Raw genomic sequence first — 23,924 nt, 5'->3', positions numbered from 1 at the left:
ATATCAGTGTGCTGGCGTAGATCTGTGCATATGTATTTACATGCAGCGGCTGCAGTCTCAGGGATCTCCTCCTCATAGATATCTAAGTCCAGCGGTCTCTCGCTCAGCTCCTGCAGGTAGCGAGAGGTGGTCCTGCAGAAACTCTGCAGCGACAGGCCCATATACTTCTGTCTGATGAACAGAGCCTTCACCACACATTTAGCTGCATCCAACAGATCTGTGAAGGGAACCTTGATGGAAGAACAATAGAACAAAAAGGAAAGGGAAAAAAAGAGAGAGGAGGTGTTATTTAATTGTGGAAAAACACCAAAGAAGACATTCTGTGCGAAGTGCTTCTACTATGAAATACTTCTACTTTCTTTTCGCTTCACTGGGACTCTGACTTACTCCACATTTCTCCTCTCCAGAAATAGCGACTCGCTGGTACTCTCTGGGTGGAGCCAGCTCTCCCTCCTGGAGGTCGGGAAATTGGCTCTGCTCCTTCATGTATCTAATAGATCAAAAAAACAAATTACTTTTCCGTTCATCACTTCACCTTCTGTAGCAACGGAGTCAATAACGTAGCTAAATATGCTATCTGATATGTTATCTGAGGCCACGTCTTCAGGTCGTCCTCCCGTCCCTCCACAGTAGAAGGCAGAGCTATGATCACATTATCCTGTTTGAGCTGTAATAGGTGGTTTTCACACATGTTTTACTAGATCCTTTAATACAATCGCTCTAGGAGAAAACGACACAATGCGCTGGAACTTGCCGCCCATAATTCACGCAAGGCATCATGGGGGCTAGGAATACGGTGGATAGCCAGAGGAAACACTCACTCGAGATCTGTGGCGCTGTCAGTCTTCATGAACTCCTGTTTGGCTCGCAGGAGGATGTCGGGTTCAAACCTGAGCACAGAGAAGCTTTTAGGACCATCAGAGTCTGGATACGTGTGTTCGTAATAACCGCCTTCCTCTCTCTCTTCACTTACTTGACATCCTGGCTGATCTGTCGCTCGAGGCGATGACGTCTCTCCTCCAGCTGTTCGATGGGGCTGTCCTCGGGAAATTCATAGGGGGCGCTGCGCATCTCGCTCTCCGCCAGAGTGCGGGAGAACAGCTCCTTCACGCAGACAGTAAACAACATTATACACATCTGGCCATAAGTCGCTTTAAAGTAAATCTTAATATTTTAGGTTAGCAATTCACGGAGGACTAACCTCAGCGATCTCCTTGTACTTCCCGTCCATGGATGTACGCAGGTCAATGGATTGCTTCAAGGCCACAGGGATCCCAGGCAAGGAATGCTGGGAAGTGAGGAGGTGGCGGGCACCACGGAGATCAGCTGGAGATAAAGACGAGGAGAAAGAACTCAAATGAGGAAACTATGCATGTTTGGAAGTACTGAAGAATGTCTCCCGTAGAACAATCCAAGCCTTATTGTGAGACTTAAAGGATCATTTTGGTATTTTTCAACCTCATGGATTCTATTTTCTCATGTTTCTGTGTCTAAGTGACTAATGGAGTCCAGTATTGAGGGAGAACGCTGCGGCCGTCACCCGCTAAATGAGCTGTAATGTAATTACAATAAAGAAGAAGTCGTCCCTATGGACTGAGCTACTGCCGCCCCCAATGTAATCATTTGTTGTATTGCTCTATACTGGACCAATTTCAGAAATTGTTGTCCTCATTAGTCACTTAGACACAAAAACATGAGAAAATAGGGTCCAGGTTGAAAAATACTGAAGTTATTCTTTAAGAAGAACGGCACATTAAGGCCTCTGTATCTTCTAATTATATAATCAGACAAGTAACGCCTCAATTCATTAGCTCTAAAGACACTCACAGCAACTCATTTCAGTTCGTAAAGCTCATAAATCAGTTTTGATCACAACAGCTGGATCCTGTTAACGGTCAATGAGATTATCCACCGTGATAAAAATAGAATAAAACGTCTTCTCACTTTACTCGGCATGGAAAAAAAATGGGCTCGACATGAATATGAATCCCCTAAATCAGTTTGATGAGAGAACTCTGTCTTATTCACAGTCACCAAAACAGTCTGCAGAAGATTGTTGTTCCTCCGTCAGTCAGTGGAGGTCTGAGCTCAGCGGCTGTTTATGCCTCAAGACACAATGGACCATTCAGGTGGAGAGCCCATCAGCACATACACCGGCTTAAAACCCTCCATTGTTGCCATTTCAAGACTCAAGTTTTATACAGACCCAGTTGTCATGGAAAGGAAAGGAAAGCGAAAACGAAGGGGGGGATTGAAAAAAAAGACTTGGGACGAGGACGGCTGCTGAGTGGATGCTCGGAGACGAGGTTGTCAAGAGCGATGAGGAAAACAGAGATGTTAGAAACAAACAGTGAGGAGAGACAATGTCTTCACCGCTGTGTTTCCCCTCCCGGTGTATATTTAGCAGTCTGTCTGCAAAGATATTAATCTTTCCCTCGAAACTTCGCACCTGCCACTGAAATATTCATCATCCTGTTCAATATTTCATCCCGTGTGAAGCCAGAGTGTCATTGGATCTGTCAGTATTTTAAGACCATACACACAAGAAGGTCATACTGTAGGATACATGCAGTTTTTGTACTATTGTGTCCTGACTAAATAAAGAGTCTGATTTATTTAACACAGCATGTCTGAGTCTGCCTGCTCTATGGGGACAGTAAAGGAGACCAGAGAGGCCAATTAACTGGGCCGATTAGGACTCGACAAAAAGCTTCATTAGAAAGGTACAAAACCACTCGAGGAGGCTACGGAGAGAGAAGAGGTGATGGTGTAATCATTGGCCGGACCACAACTCACCACGTTGTTTATCACCTTCTGCTTAACACTGTCCAATCAACACATCCCAATCAACACGCTTTGCCTGCACCGCAAGGCAGCGACGTGAAAACATACACAAGTATCTCGGACTAAAATACTTCAGCGAACACGGCGGGAACACGCACAACTTCTTCTTCAGCGTATAAATATTCAAGTGGACTCACGCTTTGACCTTTAAAAGGCTGAATAGTCGATTGAGCTTTGAGTCTGAGTAAGTTCAAATCATACAAATGACAAAGGAATTTAATTGTCCGTCACTTCTACGGAAGTAGAAAAAAATGAGACAAAGAGTTATGTATGATTTAAAGCTGCAGCGGGTAGAAATGGAGCAAATCTGATTAAAAAAAAGTTATTTTTATAAAATACTTTATCCTGACGGTAGTGCATGAGACAGGTAATCTGAAAGAAATCATGTTCCTCTGTGTCCTGCAGTGCTCCTAACGGCATCTGCAAGATTTCACAGACCGGAGGAAAACAACCAATCAGAGCCGAGCTGGAGCCTGCCGTCTCTGAGCAGCTGTCAATCACTCGTGAACTCCAATCAAACGGTCAAACTAGGCAGCGCCGATCAAATATGAATCAATATTCTGTTACTGTAATGCCTATTTCTCTCCTCAGATGTTTTTGTAGTGTACTGTTTAGCTGTAAAATGAGAAAGTTTGTGACCCGGGAGCGAGGAAAAACTGGCATGGTCATTTTCAAAGGGGTCCCCTTGACCTCTGACCTCAAGATATGTGAATGAAAATGGATTCTATGGGTACCCACGAGTCTCCCCTTTACAGACATGCCCAGTTTATGATAATCACATGCAGTTTTTTTGAATGCAGTATAAATCTGTACATTTTCACCTATTCTAAAACGGTGTATTTTAATATTTCTGCATACTGGGGTCCCTAAACAGTCATGTGTGATGATGTTAGTCCCCATTGCAGCTATTTCACTAAGTGACTGTTTTTACTGCGATTTTATACATATTGTGGTGTGTCTTTATACTATGAGTTTTCCTAAAATTAAATGTGAAAGAAATCGCAATATATCACCTTGCTTGCAGTATCGCAATATCTTGACCTAACCCCTGTATCATATGTATTGTATCACCAGATTCTTGCCAATACACAGCTCTAGCTTGAATAAATAAAGATGAGAACACAACCGTCCCCCAGTCTCAGTCACAAAGTCAAGCCACAGATAGACGCTCCTCCGGAGATAGGAGGGTCTGTGTAGCCAGCTAAAGATGATATCTCTGCTGTCGGTTTGGGTGCATATCAATGTGTCGTGATAACAGCGGACACTGGCGTGGAGGGCAGGAAGGATGACCAGCGGCAAAGACACATCCGTACTGGGCCACAGCGAAGCCGAGCCTAGCCAAGCCTGCCGGGCCCGGAGCTAATCCCCTAATGGCTGCTATATTTGGATCAGTAGCATCTATGGTTACATAACAACTCATCCCCCCCTCACAGTTGGAGAGCAAAACCACTCAGAAATTAAAGTCGGCCACGTTTCACTTGAGCATTTACCACATAATCTAGTTGGCAGAAGCTTCTATTGATCTGATAGCAGCAGGAGGAAAGCAGCACGAGGGCTTAATGCAACATGAGTTAAACAGATCGGAGGCGTCTAATACGACAACATGTTGAATCAAACACAATTCAACACACGGCCTCAAAATGAGGTCAAATAGTATCAGCTTGCTGAGGGACTTCCACTGCATCATGCATATTTCAGCAGCAATACAGAGTATAAGGAGCCCTTACTCCAGTCTAACTCAAAGCGGATGGTGTGTTGTGACAGGTCCTCGGGGATGAGATCTCAAGTGGAAAGTTATCCGAAGCCTACAGGCCATAGGGGAGCAAGAGGTCAGAGGTCAAGAGACATAGTGTGGAACTTCATACAGTCAGAACTGCTTTTTTTCCTCCTCGTCTTTGTCAGAAAACAAAAAATCCCTCAGAATACAGTAACATTTCAGCATATAAACATATATTCCTGAGTGAATATACTTTAACATCAAGAGATTCCCTTTCTTTTAGCCCCTCTTCTCGCTCCCCAGCATTGGACGCTTGATTGACTGCCACTAAAGACACAAGGCACCTGATTGGACGAATGCTTTCCCTTCGTGGGCTGCTGCTTCCAACTTTCAAACTGGAACCAACATGGTGGCTCGCTTGGTAACTTTCTTCTCTTATATTATGAAAATAGCTCACCGAAATGTGTTTCTGAAAACATTTTATGCGAGAAATAATCCACGCAGTTGTTGAATCTGTCTGTATTTTGGATCGACAAGGCTTAGCTTAAAAGTTTTTCCGGAGTTTCCAGAGGTGGCGATTCGCGTCGGACACCCCTGATTGCATAAAGTAGCCTAAACCTCAACTTTATGCAAATGAGGAGCCGGGCGACGTGGCGGTCCGTCTCTCTAATCGTGCCGCCATGCTACTAGAATGCATTGCACGGCTGCTAACATAGACAATGAATGGGAAGCGTGGAAAGGACGGAGCCCTGTGGACACGTACCTTCTGTGTTTTCTACCACCAGGCAGACCATCCTCCATCATCAACCTCTGTCTACCTGCTTCCATTGACTATATACAGATTTGGTATTCAGCACCACAAGAAAAGAAATGCCGGTGACTCATAGCCTCTGTGGCGAATGTCTCACAGTGATAACAAATTCTTACTCACAGCTCACGTGTGTCAGTCGCTGCTGAGAAAGCAGGAATACCAACATAAACAAAGCAGCACTGGAGGTTCATTTTGGTAAGTGTTTAGTAGTAAGAGTGCTTTCACAAGCCAACATTTAGTCTGCTTTAATCAAACTCTGGTGCTGCTGGTTTGGGCGGTTGTGAACGCAGTAATTGTACTCTGGTGCGGACCAAAACAACCGTGACTAGACCGTTTGTGAGAGGTGGTCTGGGGTCATTTCCAAGCAAACCAAAATGCAGGGGATTATGGGCTGCCTGCGTGGGCATTTGTTGAGATGGACACAGGATAAGAATAATGACGTTTAGGGGTGTAACGATTCACATTACACCTACATCGATCTATCGATTTATATTCCTACGATCCAACTACATTGATAGGTACTCGGCAAGTTGTCCTTCATGGGGGACATACTGTATATATCGATATAAAATCGATTTGCAAGGTAAATAATCTATTGTATCGATACTAAGAATTTGCACCTTGTATTTAAGCACGACAAACGTTATATGGATGTATTTTTTAGCACTTTTAATAGTAAAGAAATGTTAAACGTTACTCCGGTTCATAAAACGGTCACTATATCCTGACAGTAATCCATGAAACAGGTAATCTGAAAAAAAATCATGTTCCTCTGGTGTCCTCCGGTGCTCCTAACGGCATCTGCAAGATTTCACAGACCGGAGGAAAACAACCAATCAGAGTCGAGCTGGAGTCTGCCGTCTCTGAGCAGCTGTCAATCACTCGCCAACTCTGATCAAACGGTCAAACTAGGCAGCGCTGATCAAATATGAATCAATATTCTGTTACTGTAACGCCTACTTCGCTCCTCAAATGTTTTCAGAATCATCTTGTAGTGTACGGTTTAGCTGTTATATTAGAAAGTTTGTGACCCGTCAGCCATGTAGAGATCAGTTGAGGAAATACCAAGCACCGCCCACCAGCCGGAGCACAGCTAATAGGAACGCTCTCTCTCTCTCTGAAATGACCTGTGATTTGATATTTTAAAGCCTGAAAACAGAGCCATGAGGAGGTGCAGAAGTCTAGTTTTCTCTCTCAGAACACTTGAGTTACAATATGCTGAAAGGTTATTATGGATTTTTTTGCCCAATGATGCCAAAAATATTCTTCCTACTGAAGCTTTAACTCCAGCGTTTCACAAGGAAATATGGCAGACACACAATTCAGCACAACATAACAATTAAATCAGGCTGCTCACTATCACATAGGGTGTTAAAAGGACAAACACACGCAGCAAGATTTAACGACGCTCCTCTAAAGGATGCTGACTCCTCTCTCAATGTCTCTGCATCAAGCAGCTGACGTCTCTCGAGATGTGTAATCAAATCTTTGGTTTAGTCTCTGCAGCTGCATGAACACCACGTCTGCAGGCTGATGTTGCTATTCAAGTAGAAACTTCTTTCCTGTTTCCTTTGCTGCTCTCAGCCTTCTCACTTGAACCATAAAGACAAGAAATGCTAAAAATATAGAAGGCAGGATGCCACTACTAGCCTTGAAAACAACCCTCTCCATCAGCTGCAGGTGTAGTCAGCACAGTTTATCGATCGGCTCCGCTTCTTTGTGCAAACAGTTGCACCTTTGTACCATCTCCAAAAGACATGAGAAAAGCTAGTTTGTGGGACAATCAATAGACACAAGGCACACTAAAAACAAAGACAGCACTGCTCAGGGCTACTACACAAAGCCGTCAAGGGACGGGCAGAGGAGAGTGGCAGTGAGTGTGAAAGAGGGAAAGGAGGAAGGGGGGAGGGTTAGAGGGGAGGAGAGGAGAGCGTTATTTGTGCTTTTTGCACAGGATGAAGGTAGTGGAGCGTACCTGCCTCCTCAGAGCCTGCGTTAACCAGCAGCTAGCAGAGACAGAGACAGAGAGAGGGAGGGAGAGAGAGGCTGTCCTGGCGGGGAGATGGAGCATGCCAAACAGCAAAACGGCTCAGGATGACGTCTGCTGTCCTTTCAAGATGGGTTAAACATGATGGAGATAAACAAGAAATATTCAAACACTCAAATGACAAAACTGACAACATAACGCTCCCACATAAACACACACTCACAGAGTCAAAGAGTGATCTCCTCTAATCTGTCCCTGTCATACATACAAAGAGCTGGTCCAGCAGATCCATGAACTGCCCCCTCACATCCCAGTATGTGTGACCCCCCTCTGCTCTGTCTGCCTCCTGGTTCAGGCCAGCTGTCGCTTGCACTAGCTGCCTCTGGAGCTGATCCTCCTCATTTAAATGCCTCTGACATCTATCTGGAACGTACCACAGGAGGGAGAGGAGGCGGGGGGGGAGACGACGCACATCACCGGCGGATGTGGTTTCTCCTGCTGTGAGTTTCTCCAGCAGCACCCCCCCTGTCCTCTACTTCATCCTCTGCGCTGTGTTTTGCTGAAGGGACCATGTGTTCTGGATGTTTGTGTCGTATGTGTGTGTGTGTGAATAAATAAAATGGTGCTGGCTCAGCGGTGAGGTTTGAGATGTCATGGTCTTTTTTTCTTTTTTTTTGCCGGCTGAATAGCTCAGTCTGACGGAGATGATGTCTAATAAATGAAACCTTGCCTCCACGTCCTCTCACATGAATGAAATTAAAGGGCCAGCACATTGTCCCCATTATGAGTTGCAGCAGTAATTTCTGGAACATATTTTCCCATGCTATAAAACACAGACCTGTGTGTCTGCTAAAACTGATGAAATGACACATTAACCCCCTGAGACCCACAATAGACCCGTTTTTGTCTTTTTTTTTTTTAGGGGGTCTTTAAGAGGAGATAGCAGGTCAGCAGTAGATGTCACGTAGACGTGGTGTACATCATCTGAAAGCTGGGAACCTGAAGATTAATTTGTTCAGCACTGTGTGTCATGTTGTTCTAGTCATAAATCAGAAATACACATGAATTAATTAATTATTTAAAATAAATAGTGAATGTGTATCAGGGTTTAGAACATTATGATTGAAGTATATGATGGTTATTCTCATGCTCTATTACGTCTCATAAGTTGTTGCAGCAATTCTTGGGTTGATACCATTTGTTACACAGATTTGGTGCTAAATTTAACCAATTTTTATCTATCAAGAATTGATAAAAATAATCAATAATCCCTCCAAAATACCACATTAAGACACCAAGACCTTGAGGAACACCATAGAAAAAGCCATGCTGTGATTTGGTATCAAAAACTTTTTGACATTTCTGCAAGAGTTGCATTTTTCGTCGATTGGATGGCGATCACTTCTGTTGTGTGAACTGCTCAGAAACCCCCTTATTGCCAATCTAGCTAGGAAAGCCATCCATCCTCTGAATGCTCTAGGTCTCTAGTTTGTGGCTGTAAAGCTTCATGAGGCTGTGATTATCCTAGAGGTCACCACAGGTCATTTTATACAGTGAGGTCAAGTTTAAAAAAAATGGTCTCACTACAATGAAATGTCTCCTATGGGGACTAACATCATCACACATGAATACAGTTGGGCTCATTGGATCCACAAGAGTCTCAGCTTTACAGTGATACACAATTTATGTAATTATAAGACTTTTTTGGGACCCCAGGATGCAGAAATATTAAAATACACCATTTCAGAATAGTTGAAAATAACACATTTATACTGCATGAAAAGAAACTGCATGTGATTATCATAAAGTGGGCATGTCTGTAAAGGGGAGACTCGTGGGTACCCATAGAACCCATTTACATTCACATATCTGGAGGTCAGAGGTCAAGGGACCCCTTTGAAAATGGCCATGACAGTTTTTCCCTCGCTAAAATTTAGCCCAACTTTGGAGCGTTATTTAGCCCTAAAGCTGAACCTACTAGAGGCGCTGAAAGACGGTAAAGTCAGCCGGGATCGCGGGTCTCTGAGGGTTAATAATTCAGTAAACTGATGCAATTTCACGACACAGGATGACAAATGTTTGTGAAATCCGCCGTTCTCTGCAGTCATATCTCTCCTCTTATTATACGTCTGCACTGAGAGTAAATTTGCTCTGGATAACAGCAACAGCTGCGTGAACTGCAAAAAATATCATGAAAAATATTTCAAGATTTTACTGGACTGCACTTTAATCTCTATAAACAGATCTGGAGAAAAATGTGACACAAAACGATGACACATTTATCCGACATTACTGGCCTTTAATTAAGTCAAGACAGATTTGATCCCATCACTGGGTGTCTTTATTGTGCTTTTGTTTTTAGAAAGTGTCACAAAGCCTCAAAGACAAAACTATGTTGATTGAATCGGTTGTTAGCTATAAGACTTAATTCCATTAATTTGCAACCAATGAGTAAAAGAGGCTTTTAAGCTCAATCAACATTGGTCTGTATGAAGTGTTTGCGCTGCCTATCTTATCTTCTCTTGCTCAATACTGTCGAGAGTTCAACTCAAGTTGACTTAACTTAGCTGAATAAGAAGTCTTAAACCTTTTCTGACCCGAACACAGAATCTTATTTAAGCATTTCTGCTGTTTTCTTACACTTTTCTTACAAAGGATGAGCTCAGGTAACAGTCTATATATTTGTTATTGTTGTCTTTACCCGGTCTGTGGCCCTAAATAAGACAGCTAAATAATTTAGAGCACTGTAGTGCAGAAGTAAATGCCAATTTTCAGTGTGCGTATCAATATTTACAGCAGCAGGACTGTGTCTGTGGGATTGAGAAGGGTTAAACAATTTTGTAAAAATAGTTAATTGCAATTATTTTGACTGATATTGTAATTGCGATATGATTTGCGATATTAGAGGGAATGATATTTTTTTAAATTATTATTGTCTTTTTCATTGAAAAACATATTAAAATGATCATGTTCTGATTTTTGCAGTGATCTGAGATGTTTGTAGAATAGGATGTGTCGGTCCGGACGTCTCTGCAGCACCACAATATTCAATTTAAAATAGTATTTTAACTCACATTTCGCCTTTAACAAATATTGCGCCTCCTGCGATTTAAATACTGCAGTAATCCGTATTGTGATTTTGAAAAAATTGTGATTAATTGTGCAACAGGTGCAGTGGCATTTCCCCAATGACACATTATTTTTTGTCACTTTTTCGTGTCATAATGGCACTTTTCATGGCACTTTTTACGTCATATTGTCACTTTTAATGTCTTGTTGTCACTTTCCATGGCACTTTTTACGACATGATGTCACTTTCCATGGCACTTTTTACGTCATAATGGCACTTTTATGGCACTTTTTACGTCACATTGTCACTTTTAATGTCATGTTGTCACTTTCCATGGCACTTTTTACGACATGATGTCACTTTCCATGGCACTTTTTACGTCATAATGGCACTTTTATGGCACTTTTTACGTCATATTGTCACTTTTCATGTCATGATGTCACTTTTATGGCACTTTTTACATCATATTGTCACTTTTCATGTCATGATGTCACTTTTATGGCACTTCTTATGTCATATTGTCACTTTTCATGTCATGATGTCACTTTTATGTCATAATTAATTGACATAAATAATCAACATGATGTAATAAAAGTGCCATAAAAGTGATATTACAATGTAAAGAATTACATTATGCTGTTAAAAGTGCCAAAAAGTGATTAAAAAAATGTTCATCCTTATAAAGGAACATGCCACTGTACTGTAGGTTTTTAATAGTTTTTGGACAACAATAGAGCTCAATGAGTTGAGTTGCTGTCTTTTCATGAGATTTGTTGACAATAAGAAAAAATATAGAATATCGCCGGCTTGTCCTTTTAAGAATCATTTCTGAAGCGGTTTTCATCGTCTGTTATCGAAGCAAAAACAATTGTTGTATTTTAGGACGCAGAGCATCCAAATCAGAGCCTCCATACAACTCCATACGGCTGGCCGATAATTCAATATGATAATTTATTACACGGCTGTGTTGAATACTCTATTGGTCAATCACGGCGTTCTGCGGTCTGTTATTTCTTTATAACAGACCGTTGCTATGGGCGCAGTTCTGGTGTTGGACTCTGGTGGACCGTTTTTGTGTCACATTATTGATTTCTTCAGTAAGTAGCCGTGTAATAAGCTGGATAATGTACAGCTAGCGGGTCATTGTTGTGAAATAAACCACGACAGGGCGATCCTGCACCTCGAGGCGCTTCCTTATCGTCTTTCAATGGAATCGTCGGGATGAAATCATATATTGAGATATCGTGATGCACAATTACATCGTCTGAATTGATAAAAAGCTAATTACAACTCAAGTTTCTCAGAAAATCTGATCAAGCTCAGATAAATCAAATTATTGTCTCAATCTGATTACTCTGTCTTTGCATGTAAACATAGTCAGTGTGTAGCTGGAAATATTGATTTCTCTATAATTTCACTTGAGACTGTTCTGTTCATTTTGTACTAAAGTTCTTAATTAAATGAGAAAATACTCAGTACTTTTCATTTGTCAAGTATTTAATTCACACAGGAGTATACAGTAATACCATGTGGTTATTTCATATAGATTATTTATTTATTGATTACCAGAAAACCTGCTATATTGTGATTTATATCGTTATCGAGATTTGAAATGACCAAAATCTGGATAGAAGATTTTTGCCAAGTCACCCAGCCCTAACTCCATATTATATATAGAGCCACAATACAAAACGACAAAAACCTCCTGACAGTCAGAACATCATATACAGCAGAATAAAACACATTTTCTCCTCCTTTCAAACGTACGGAGACTAAAGCTGCTCCTAAAAAAAGCAGCACAACAGAGAATCAATCCAACTACAAGCAAATCAAGGTTCAATGATTGTGTTTCTTTTCAAGGCACTTCTAACAAAAGAAGCTTTCAAGAGAACTAATCAAACTGATGTGTGGCCTCAAGAGGAGAACAATAAACCAGATTGCTGTTCATTGATTCATCATCAGTGCAGCTGCATTTATTCAGACCAGGCTCCCTCTGATGGCCGAATGCTGCAGCACACACACAAATCAACACATCATGACGTCAAAGGACAAATTAAACTCTGCAGGATGGAGAAGCATTAATCTACCAAACTAAATTCATTAATATACAAGAAACAAAAGTCCTGCATTCAATGTCTGACTCAAGTAAAAGCGTAGCAGCAAGTAAAAGTACTCACTATGCTCACAGGTTTATATCATTATATTAACCTCTCAAGCCCTAGTGCTGGAAGGTGTTCTTCGCCCTAGACAGACTTACCCAAAATAAATCAAGAATAGCTCCACAACTACCAGGTCTATATGTATGATCTTGGTCTCTATGGATAAGTAAGACCTCAGAGAATTCACCCCCAGTGTCAGTAACATTATGATGATGTTACTATGCCTGAGTAAATTGTGATGAACCAAAGGAAGAAATTTAATTTTTATCCTCACCTAAAATGTGTTCTAGATTAGACAGTGGATAACACCATTATAGCAATGATGCCATGCACAGAGATGCCACTGAATTCATTCAGCAACTCCTTGGATACCCAAAGTGTGCCAAATGGGTTTTATACCTCTTGAAAAGGAATCTGGCTATAAAATGCTACTGATATCCACTACAGGAGGCGATGTGCAAACAATGGAGCCTTTGGCTATGACATGTATCCTGTGCATCATCACATTCTACCACTGTGCACAGTATAACATCAATAAAAAACAACTAAATTGTATAATTTTGACTCCAAATGGAGTAGTTTTGTTATAATAATGAAATATGATCAAGTAAAACTTAGATAATAATAAATAAGATTAATAACAATGTAAATAAGATAACACAATTTATAAATATTATAAAGTAAAATATAATTTCTTGTGCGTTGATTTTGTAACTAAAATATTGAAATCATTTCCATACAAACATTGTTTGGACAAAATATACTTGGAGTGTTGTTGTAGTCGCGTTAAGGCCTCGTCTTTTAGAAACTATTCAGAAAAAAAGACCACAGCATTTTATGAAGTTTTTAAAGGCAGTGTTTTAACACACAGCTCAGCAGAACCCGGCACCGCCAAATATTTTGATAATCATTTAATCGGTTTGAGTAATTTTTAAGGAAAAATAAGTTAAAGATTCTCTGATTCCAGCTTCTTAAATGTGAATATTTTCTGGTTTCTTTACTCCTCTATGACAGTAAACTGAATATCTTTGAGTTGTGGATAAAACGAGACATTTGAGGACGTCATCTTGGGCTTTTGGAAACACTGATCTGACATTTTTCACCATTTTCTGATATTTTATACCAAACTACTAATCGTTTAATTGAGAAAATAATCAACAGATTAACCGACGATGAAATTAATCGTTAGTTGCAGCCCTATCGACAAAACACTGCAATATTTCAGCCACTAGATATTTGCTTTAATTTCAGATTATATCTACAGCAGCGTGCACCGTACCTTTCAAAGAAGACTCTCCACAGGTCGATGTGTTGCAAACAGCAGCTGGTATCTCTAAATCTACTATCACCACACCATTAAGTATGAGCAACAATACAATAAGAGGAGGTCCCACCCACAGGGCACAAGTCCATGAGACCTCTAGCAGGCCAGATGTTGGTTCACATGAGCAGCGGAGACAGTACGCAGCGTGGATGCACACGAGGAGTGACTCACTAAAAAGGTTATCAGATGAAGGTGTGTTGGGGTGGGAGTCAATCATTATTAGTACAGATTGCGTTACTTTGTGGGGAGTGACGGGGCTTATCATTTAACCGACAGGGTCTTTCATCTGTAATTACTGTATTCATAACACAGACCCCTGACATGTGTGGACACATAACAATGACAAGGAGTGACACAGCCGAAGGAGGCGTGAACGAAGACGTGGGCGAAGTACAAAAGTCCATCATGAACTTCCTGTACTGATTATTCTGATTGTAGTAAACTGTAGTTATGTCACATTTTATGTTATTGTAGTATTGCTTTCCTGCAAAGGTGGAACGTAATCCTATACTTCTATTAAAGATTGTACTTTTGACCCCACTACATTTCTCTCTTACTTGTTACTTTGCATTTAAAATGCTGCTTACACATTAACGCATCAGTAATAATAATCTAATAATCTAATGTATGATAATATAACACTGGCAGGAGCCCTTCTGTTGCATAAGGAGTACTTTTGATACAATTTTTTTCTGATAAAACTTTATGTTTCTTTGACTTTGGATTTTAAATGCAGGACTTTTGTAGGTATTTTTATACATTTACATTAAAGGGATAATTTGGGCGTTTTGAAGTGGGTTGTATGAGGTACTTATCCATAGTCAGAGTATTACCTAGAGTAGATGACGTTCGGCAGACAGAAGTTATCAGTCTGGAGCAAAGCGATGTACTGCTGTGGACGGGGCCGGCAGCAAAATATATTTTAGCCACCTAAAAGAATCAGTATCAGTTTAAGTGTATGCTATATTTAGAATATTTTTTCTGCTTTACGTGGCCGTCAGAGAGCCCTTTCTGACGGGAACCGTTATATCCATCTATGCTCTCGCCAAAGCCACCAGACTCCATTGAAAAAAACAGTAATTTTACCTCGCAGAACACAGGAGTTGCTGGTCTACCGCTGCCTCGATCGACAAGTTTGTTTGTGCTATTGTGTGACTTTGGTGAATCCGAACTAACCAAAGTCACACAATAACACAAACAAACTAACCAATAGAGCAGTAGAGCAGCAACTCCTGTGTTCTGCGAGGTAAAATTACTGTTTTTTTCAATGGAGTCTGGTGGCTTTGGTGGCAGCATAGGTGGATAAAACGGTTTCAGTTCCCATCAGAAAGGGCTCTGTGACGGCAAGGTAAAGCGGAGAAAATATTCTAAATATAGCGTACACTTAAACTGATACTGATTCTTTTAGGTGGCTAAAATACATTTTGCTGCCGACCACCGTCCACAGCAGTACATCGCTCTGCTCCTGTGTCGATACTCCTTCTTTGTTTCTCCAAACTGGTAGCATGCCGACCGTCATCTACTGTAGGTAATACACTGACTATGTATAAGTACCTCATACAACCCCACTTCAAGACACCCAAACTATCCCTTTAAGTGAAGCATCTGTCCTGTTCTATCCTCATATTTTACAAATATCAAGTATCAAAGAAACAACAAATATTTAATGTAGTTTTTTAAACTTCTATTTATCATGTATCTTGTGCTCTTGTGAGTAGTTTTAATGTCATTGACTTGACTTTATCTGTAAAGTACTATAGCACTATATAATAAACTTATTATCATTATATTTTCCAAGAGAGAGTGTGTTTTTTGCTTTTGCTGAATGTAATAATGGCCGTTTATGTCACTTACTGTACAAAGCTGTCATCAGTAAGCAAAAATACTGCTACATAACATTCTTCTGGTTGCTGATTTAAGTGGTTCAACGAGTGTGAAACAGCAGGAGGCACCAAATAGGCTAACTGGTGAGTGGGTGGCGCTCTAATCTCAGAACTACCCTTTTCACAGCCAGATAGGTGATTCACACGCTGCTGTTCTCTGCACAGTTCAAACCCATAATAATGTTCTAAATATGGACAACACTGCACCTCAGCTCTTCACACGATATCTGCACAATAGAGCAACGGGTGGTCGGATAGACGTGGAACGGTATATTATGTGTATAGGGGGTCCCTAACCTTTAAAAGAAAGGTAAGATGTGAGTGATTCAAACTCATTTAATGCTGATTAGATGCGCTGCAGCCCACGTCCACTCTGCTCTGCAGATTGATCGGCCCGTTAGATTGGATCGAAAGTTCAGGATCATTATTGAAACAATCTAATAAGACGAAGCTCTTCCAGCTAAGTGTTGATTTAGACAACCGTTTGGCAGACGAGTGAAATGAAAGTGTGAGACGATAAATAATTTATGATCCTGTTATGAACGACTGCAGCAGATTCAATAATAGCAATCACTTTATTAAGTGTTCATTAGGGATGCACTGATACCGATATCGGGCCGATACTGACTCAAATAGCTGGATTGATGACAACGGGGCCGATATATTCAATTCAGTTCTATGTTTATATACTATATACATTATATACTGGGATTTGAATTCTTTAAAGTTTTGACCAATTTGTTGCTGCATTAAAAAGATTTACACCGGAATTATAATTCCTGTTAATTTTGAAGATTTTTTAATAAGTTGGTGTACGATTTATTATATTAATAATAAATAACAGTAAATTTATATCTATGTATTTATTTGTTACATTTTGTTTTATTAAGTTAGGAAAGTAATGTTAAGGTCAAGCCTGATGTTGTCTTACACATAAAACAAAATTAATGCGTGACAAAATTAATGCGCAACAAAATTAATACGCGACGCAGGTAACACTCAACAAAAGTAACGCGTGAGAAAAGTAACGGCGACAAAAGTAACGTGCAACGGAAGTAACGCTAAACAAAAGTAGTGTGCGTCAAAAGTAGCGTTCCACCAAAAGTAATGCGCAAGAAAAGTAACGGCAACAAAAGTAACGCGCAACGGAAGTAACGCTAAAAAAAAGTAGTAACGCGCAACGGAAGTAACGCTAAACAAAAGTAGCGTGCGACAAAAGTAACGCAAAACGGAAGTAAACGGAAGTAACCCGCAACGGAAGTAACGCACTACAAAAGTAACACGTAACGCCCAACGAAAGTAATGCGTAACGAAAGGTACTGTAAATATTTCCATTTTATGCTACTATAAACTTTTATTTCACCACATCTGAAAGGGAAATATTGTAGTTTTTACTCCACTATGTTTATCTTAAATCTATAGTTACTAACTACTTTTTAGATATTTGTTTTAGAGCTACAGCGATTAGTCGATCGACATAAAATTAATAATCTATTTTGATAATCGACTAATCGTTTCAGTCATTTTTTAAGCAAAAATAACAAATATTTTCTGGTTCCAGCTTCTCAAATTAAAAATTAATAATTAAAAATATTTAACTTTTGGACTGTTGGTCAGAAAAAAAGATATCAATTGTCTTAGAAATGGTATTTAAGTAGCTGGAATCAGAGAATTTTTAATTTTTAATTTTCTTAAAAATCTGTGCAAACCGATCATAATCAATTATCAGAATAGTTGACAACTAATCGATTAATCGTTGCAGCTGCAGTACTCATTAAGCATTTAAAGACTTGACACTGCCAATTATTCAAACAGTCCATCTAATACAATTAAATCATTGTGTATCTGCAACCTACTACCTATTACTATTTACAGACTGTGCTGTATAATCTGCCCAAAACTACATTAGTGCCCTTTTGAAAAAACAAAAGACGATGAATCATCTACTGTAAATGTCGTCTTTGCCTACTCAGATGGTTCCCTGGATGCTTTAACAACATTAAATGTGAATGTTATCTTTATGTGCTTCTGCAGAGAATTTCTAAATCAAACCCCCGGAGGCAGAATCTGTGCACATCTGTGTCCTCTACGTCTAAAAAGAAAACAGAAAAAGAAATCTGTCTCAAGAATACAAAAGCCAAGACCGCCTCTCATCATTCCAGAGACTGTTCACTCCTCCAGAGCAATTTCTGTAATAGCTCCTGTCAGCTATAAATGAGGGTAATCACACGGAGCATCCTGATTGGAGGGGCTGGTGAGTCACTCAGACATCCAGCTGTTTATATTGTCAGGGCCACAAATCAATTGCTCACCGCCTTCACAGTCGTCGTCCTAATGTCACAGCGTGTCGCCGTCAGTCAGACACATCCCCGACGTGACCTGGGTGATTTTTTTTTAAAGATACAGCATATTTTTAAGGCAACGTTTGTGTGTGGGTTATGTAATTCTAAAATAAAAAAAAAACATCTGCCAGTAGATGGAGATTATCTGCTTCATTTTCATTGACCTTAAAATGTTTCTCATTAAATTATACTAATATGAACTGAATGAACATCATGAGATGATGCTGAATGAACTGAGGGAGAGAGGTGTTTAAATGGCTGGCATTTCGTCATATGGTCACTCTTTGTGGTTTGGATGAAAGGCTGACCAGCGTGTGCATACATCAGAGTGGAGGCTAATCCTCTCATTCAGCAGGGGGATCAAGTCCTGAGGTACCAACCAACCTCCATACTCTCTCTCCAGGCCACATACGGCCATGCGGGCTAAATGAAAAACACCAAAATCACTGTAGTGAAGTCTTTCCATGGTGCGTTTTTCACCTTGCAACATGTTTAACAAGTCAAAAACTGATATTTTTCGACAGGTTATGCAATATTTCATCAACGTCAAAAATGGTTTCACACGGCATCAGCTGATCCTATTGCAAATTAACTTCTGGTTGATGCTAGAGAATATAAATATATATGCATGCTATGACAAAAATAAGCCAGAGGATAAGCCAGCACACTGACAAGAAACTGCAGGGTACGAATGTCGAAATCCTCCAGCATCCTCTGCTACACCTCCCTAATCAACAGGTTTGCATTTCTCCAAACTACTCGCAGAGAAAAAAAGTATTGCACCCTGTGTCTTCGTCTTTCTTTCATTAATAAATCATCAGAAATCAAAGTATGGTGGTTCAAAAAGTCAGAATGCATAGTCCAGAGCCACAGTATACCTCAGGCTCATTTCATGTTACAGGACCAACACACACCCTCTCCATCCCCCATCCCCATGCTGTCTCCACTCACCTGTGCTGGCTGCATACTGCAGGCTGCCCCGCTTCCTGAAGGGGGAGATGGGCTTGTTCTTGGCCCCGGTGGTTGTGGCGGTGGCGGGGGTCCCTGAGGGCAGGTTGGAGGACATGATCCCGGGTTGTTGAGGTTCAGTTCGCGACTGGGATTGTGGAAAAGCAAGAGCTGAGTGAGTCAGAGGACGGAGCGTCGGAGAGCTGAGGACGGATAGAGAGAAGAGATGAAGCACAGATGCTGGGAGCTGGAGGGGGTTTGATTGCAGTCAGCGCATGTGTGAATGTGTGTATGTGTGTGTGTGTGTGTGTGTGTGTGTGTGTGTGTGTGTGTGTGTGTATGTGTGTGTGTGTGTGTGTGTGTGTGTGTGTGTGTGTGTGTGTGTGTGAATGTGTGTATGTGTGTGTGTGTGTGTGTGTGTGTGTGTGTGTGTGTGTGTGTGCGTACGTGCCTGTGAGCAGGGATTTCCAGACTGGTTGGTCCAGCGTGGGGCTGTGGAGCATCCCTCTGCAGCGAAACAGACCACACCCCCCTCCGAAAGGCTCGCTTCTGGTGGCTGAGCTGCAGCGCTGATGATGGAGGCAGGAGAGAGGGGAGAGGGGCGGGATGGAGGGGCGGGATGGAGGGGCTCGGCATCCCCCCTGCCACGCAGATACACACACACACACACACACACACACACACACACACACACACACACACACACACACACACACACACACAGACATACACAGACACACACACACACACAGACATACACAGACACACACAGACACAGACACACACACACACACACACACACACAGTGGGTAGAAAACACACACAGAGCAGCCTGCAGTTCTACTGTTGCCATGACAACCACAAAATCGTGGGCAAACCAATGGAGAGAAAAGTTGTAGTTAACAGTAGAATTGAGAGGAAAATTAAATGTGACAAAAATGTTTGCGAGCAACAGACTTATTATATAATAAAACAAATAATTATGCTAATAAAATATTAAAGCTGCAGTGGGTAGAAATGGAGATTTCACAGACTGGAGGAAAACAACCAATCAGAGCCGAGCTGGATCCTTGCCGTCTCTGAGCAGCTGTCAATCACTCGCAAACTCCGATCAAACTGTCAAACTAGGCAGCGCTGATCAAATATGAATCAATATTCTGTTACTGTAATGCCTATTTCTCTCCTCTGATGTTTCCAGAAACATCTTGTAGTGCACCGTTTAGCTGTAAAATGAGAACGTTTGTGACCCGGCAACCATGTTGAGCTCAGTTGAGAAAATACCAAGCACCGCCCACCAGCCGGAGCACAGCCAATAGGAATGCTCTCTCTCTCTCTCTCTGAAATGACCTGTGATTGGTCAAAGTCTCCCGTCACTGGCTAGGTGTTTTAAAGCCTGAAAACAGAGCTATGAGGAGGTGCAGAAGTCTAGTTTTCTCTCAGAACACTTGAATAACAATATGCTGAAAGGTTATTATGGAGTTTTTTGCCCAATGATGCCAAAAACATTCTGCCTACTGCGGCTTTAAATCATTATAATCAAATCAAAGAACACAAACACCACACTAGATGTACTGCCGAAACAAATCTTAAGGTAAAAAAAAGGAACATTTGCTGCAAAATTAAAGGACTCAAGTATTGTCAAGAAGAGTAATTAATGCAGGATGTGCAGAAATTAATTTATCATTCTAGAGAGACAGATGAGAGTCTAACATCTTTCCTCTCTACAGACTAAGAGCTCACTGAAAAAATATGACAGGATGACGGAAACCTCATGTCTATTCAATCCTGATATAATCACTCGAAACATCCACCTCCTGATTTAAAAACACAAAATATAACGTGAAAACCACAATGAGAAACTGGCAGAAAACTGATGGATAATGATGAAGTAAAAGACTGGCACCAGATCAGAGCATTGCAGCAGAGGAGCGTGCACTGTGGAGCCAGCGTCCTCTGGTGGTGTTTATGGGGAAGTGGTGAAACAGACTGCAACACAACATCATACTGCAGTCTGGAGTGTGAGATGAGCTGCTCAGTGATTAAAATGGAAGGACACGTTTACATCACCAAGCACCAATTCAAATTAGAGACCTTGAAAGGATCACATGGTATATAACCTCTGAATTATACTTAATTGCAGGAATGAATTATGGTGTGTGTAAAACAGATCACAGTGTTATATTCATGATGCTCAGCACAAATGATCCCTTGTTATGCAGAAGGAAAGATGGTCTGTTTATATTTGGTTCAAGCCTAAATTATAAAGTATATCTCATAGAATATAAAACTACACTGTATATGCAGCTGAATTTAACCAGAAGTCAAGTCTGTATTAGGGCCACATTGAGGGGGGGAAAAAACTGAGATTTGAGAATAAAGTCATAATATTATGAGAAAAAAACGTTGTAATATTACGGGAATAAAGTCAAAACTTTACGAGAAAAAAAGTAATTTCCTCCTCCACAAAAGAGTCAGTTTCCCCATCAGGTCTGTGTGGTTCTTTCTTCGGAATAAACGCAGTTTCTTGCACAATCTTTTCACGGTCCTGATACTGATGATAATGTGGTGCTGATGTGACAAAAGATGAAGTATTTGGTTATTTGTGAAACCTAAACTAAAGTATAACTTTACAAGATGCTCCACGTTCCTCATTTTCACACAGCTGCTCTATTTCCCCTCTAAAATAACACGTAAAATTACTACTTTATAATATTACGACTTTTTTTCTCGTAATATTATGACTTTATTCTCGGAATCTCAGATATATTTTTTTCCTTCAATGTGGCCCTAATACTCCGTCGTACTGTGAGCACAGTCACACACATAGATAATTTACTGGTCTCCCTGAAGAGAAAGGGCAATTGTTTGTTTTCGTTCAGTTCTCAACCCATCAAAGGAACACTTGATCTTTCAGTTTATCAGAAAAATTCACATTCAAAAATCACCAAATTTGGAGATGGATGGTTTTCACTGGACAGGAAGGGTATTCAAAAAACTGTATTCTGAAATGTAGCTATAGTAACTAAAGCTGTTGTGCAGCTGTGGGTCAGGAGCGGGCATTTTGAGGAGGAAGAAGAAGAAGGAGGAAGAAGAAGAAGAAGGAGGAGGAAGAGGAAGAAGATGAAAACAGGAAGACAAATGAGAAGCACAGTCCATCATCACTAATCCTTTAAGGCGTTAGCATGTTCGTCATGCCTCAATCGGGTCTCGGACACACAGCCTCAGACACCAAGAGCAAGCCACTTCCCACTATGACTGAGGCCACCTCATGCCAGGTTGCATGTAAAGGCAGATTTCATTTCGAGTAATTAAGTTATTATATAAGAGTTATTAAGAGACAAAGAGAAAGAGAGAGAGAGAGAAAGAAAGAGAGGGATCCAGCTCCCACAAAGGACACTAGAGAGCTCTGAAGCCCCAAACATCACCGTACGGTCTTTTAATCCGTCACATCACAGAACATAAGCTCTGCCCAATATCCTCGCTTATAGAGAGGTAGGACTGGTGACATCATCCGTGACGTCAACCTTCAACTCCCAGATAGTCATCACTAAATTAAAGTCAAAATAAAATGGAATAATGAATTAATCGCATCATGCTCAATTAGTGGGCCTAATGATCAGATATGCTGACAGCAGCAGGTGGAGTTCAGCTTCAGTAGACTGATGCCAAACACAGCAGCTCATCTCATTAACAACACACAGTTTAATGAGCTGAGACTCTGGTTGGTTCAAATTATACAAACTGAGCAAGGACATGTAAACGTCTTTGTTTGGATTAGAAGACAGAATTGCAGTTTAGGAAACAGGCTTTCTATTGTGCAGCTTTTTTTCATCCAGATGGTTAAAAGAGTCTTTAAAGATTCTAGCATTACCTTCACAACAGTGTTTAGTGTTGCTAAACGACCTTCTGGGTTATTCAAAGACTGACAGGTATTTATCTTTGGGAAAATCCGATGCTTATTAGCACAAACCGTGGAAGCTCCATCATATCAGAGAACAACACTAACTAGATGATACAAGATGTCGAACTAAAAGGCCAAAACTGATCCAATATAGTGATGATGTACCAATCTAATGGTTATAAAAATGAAGACCATGTTCAGTGAGAGTGAATAGGGCCAAAGTAGGGCTGTCAATTGATTCAAATATTTAATCACAATTAATCACATGATTGTCCATAGTTAATCGTGATTAATTGCAAATGAATAGCACATTTTTTATCTGTTCAAAATGTACCTTAAAGGAAGATTTGTCAAGTATTTAATACTCTTATCAACATGTGAGTGGGCAAATATGCTGCTTTATGCTTTAAAGGACACAAGATTCAGACGGTGTTTCTGCTGTGCAGTTTTGAAACATTTTGCTGAATTTCTACGTTTTGCACAAGGCAACAGAAAAATAAATTCCATGCTAAAATAAAATTTCTTCCATGATAAATTTTTTTGTTTCTTCACAATTTTTTTTTTTTGTATTTGCAATTTTTATCATCCCTCTTCTTGTTCTTATATTGTGAATTTTTCACTCAGAAATACTGAGAAAATTCCCTTAAACAAAAAATCCATTTCAGTAAGGAATAATGTACAGCGAGCCGGTCATTGTTGTGAAATAAACCTCGACAGGGCGATGCTGCATCCCGTCGCGACACATTTTATTTCACAAAATGACCAGCTAGCTGTACATTATCCCGCTTATTACACAGCCACTTACTTAAGAAATCAATAATTTGACACAAAAACGGTCCTCCAGAGTCCGACGTCAAAGCTGCGCCCATAGCAACGGTCTGTTATACATAGCAACGGTCTGTTATAAAGAAATAACCGACCGTAGAACGCCGTGATTG

The 23,924-nt window shown here is 40.6% G+C and overlaps 1 protein-coding gene across 5 annotated transcripts in view; it reads right to left on the bottom strand.

The window, feature by feature from the left end:
* ampd2b (adenosine monophosphate deaminase 2b) overlaps nt 1-23,924 on the bottom strand; it is a 58,611-nt gene that overhangs the window by 11,659 nt on the left and 23,028 nt on the right. The window contains exons 4-10 of one of the 5 annotated variants that reach the window (XM_037772356.1): nt 19,537-19,726; nt 19,089-19,288; nt 1,202-1,326; nt 974-1,104; nt 822-890; nt 388-490; nt 41-230 (exon numbers count right to left, since the gene is read on the bottom strand). In XM_037772356.1, the coding sequence (XP_037628284.1) occupies nt 41-230; nt 388-490; nt 822-890; nt 974-1,104; nt 1,202-1,326; nt 19,089-19,288; nt 19,537-19,721 (1,003 nt within the window). In that variant the 5' untranslated portion in view covers nt 19,722-19,726. The other 4 variants (XM_037772358.1, XM_037772359.1, XM_037772361.1 and 1 more) reach the window with 4 other exon arrangements.

Source organism: Sebastes umbrosus, chromosome 6 (genome assembly GCF_015220745.1).
Source record: "Sebastes umbrosus isolate fSebUmb1 chromosome 6, fSebUmb1.pri, whole genome shotgun sequence".
NCBI lineage: Eukaryota > Metazoa > Chordata > Actinopteri > Perciformes > Sebastidae > Sebastes > Sebastes umbrosus.
The sequence above is the reverse complement of the archived record's forward strand: the minus strand, read 5'-3'. Positions and strand labels throughout refer to the sequence as shown.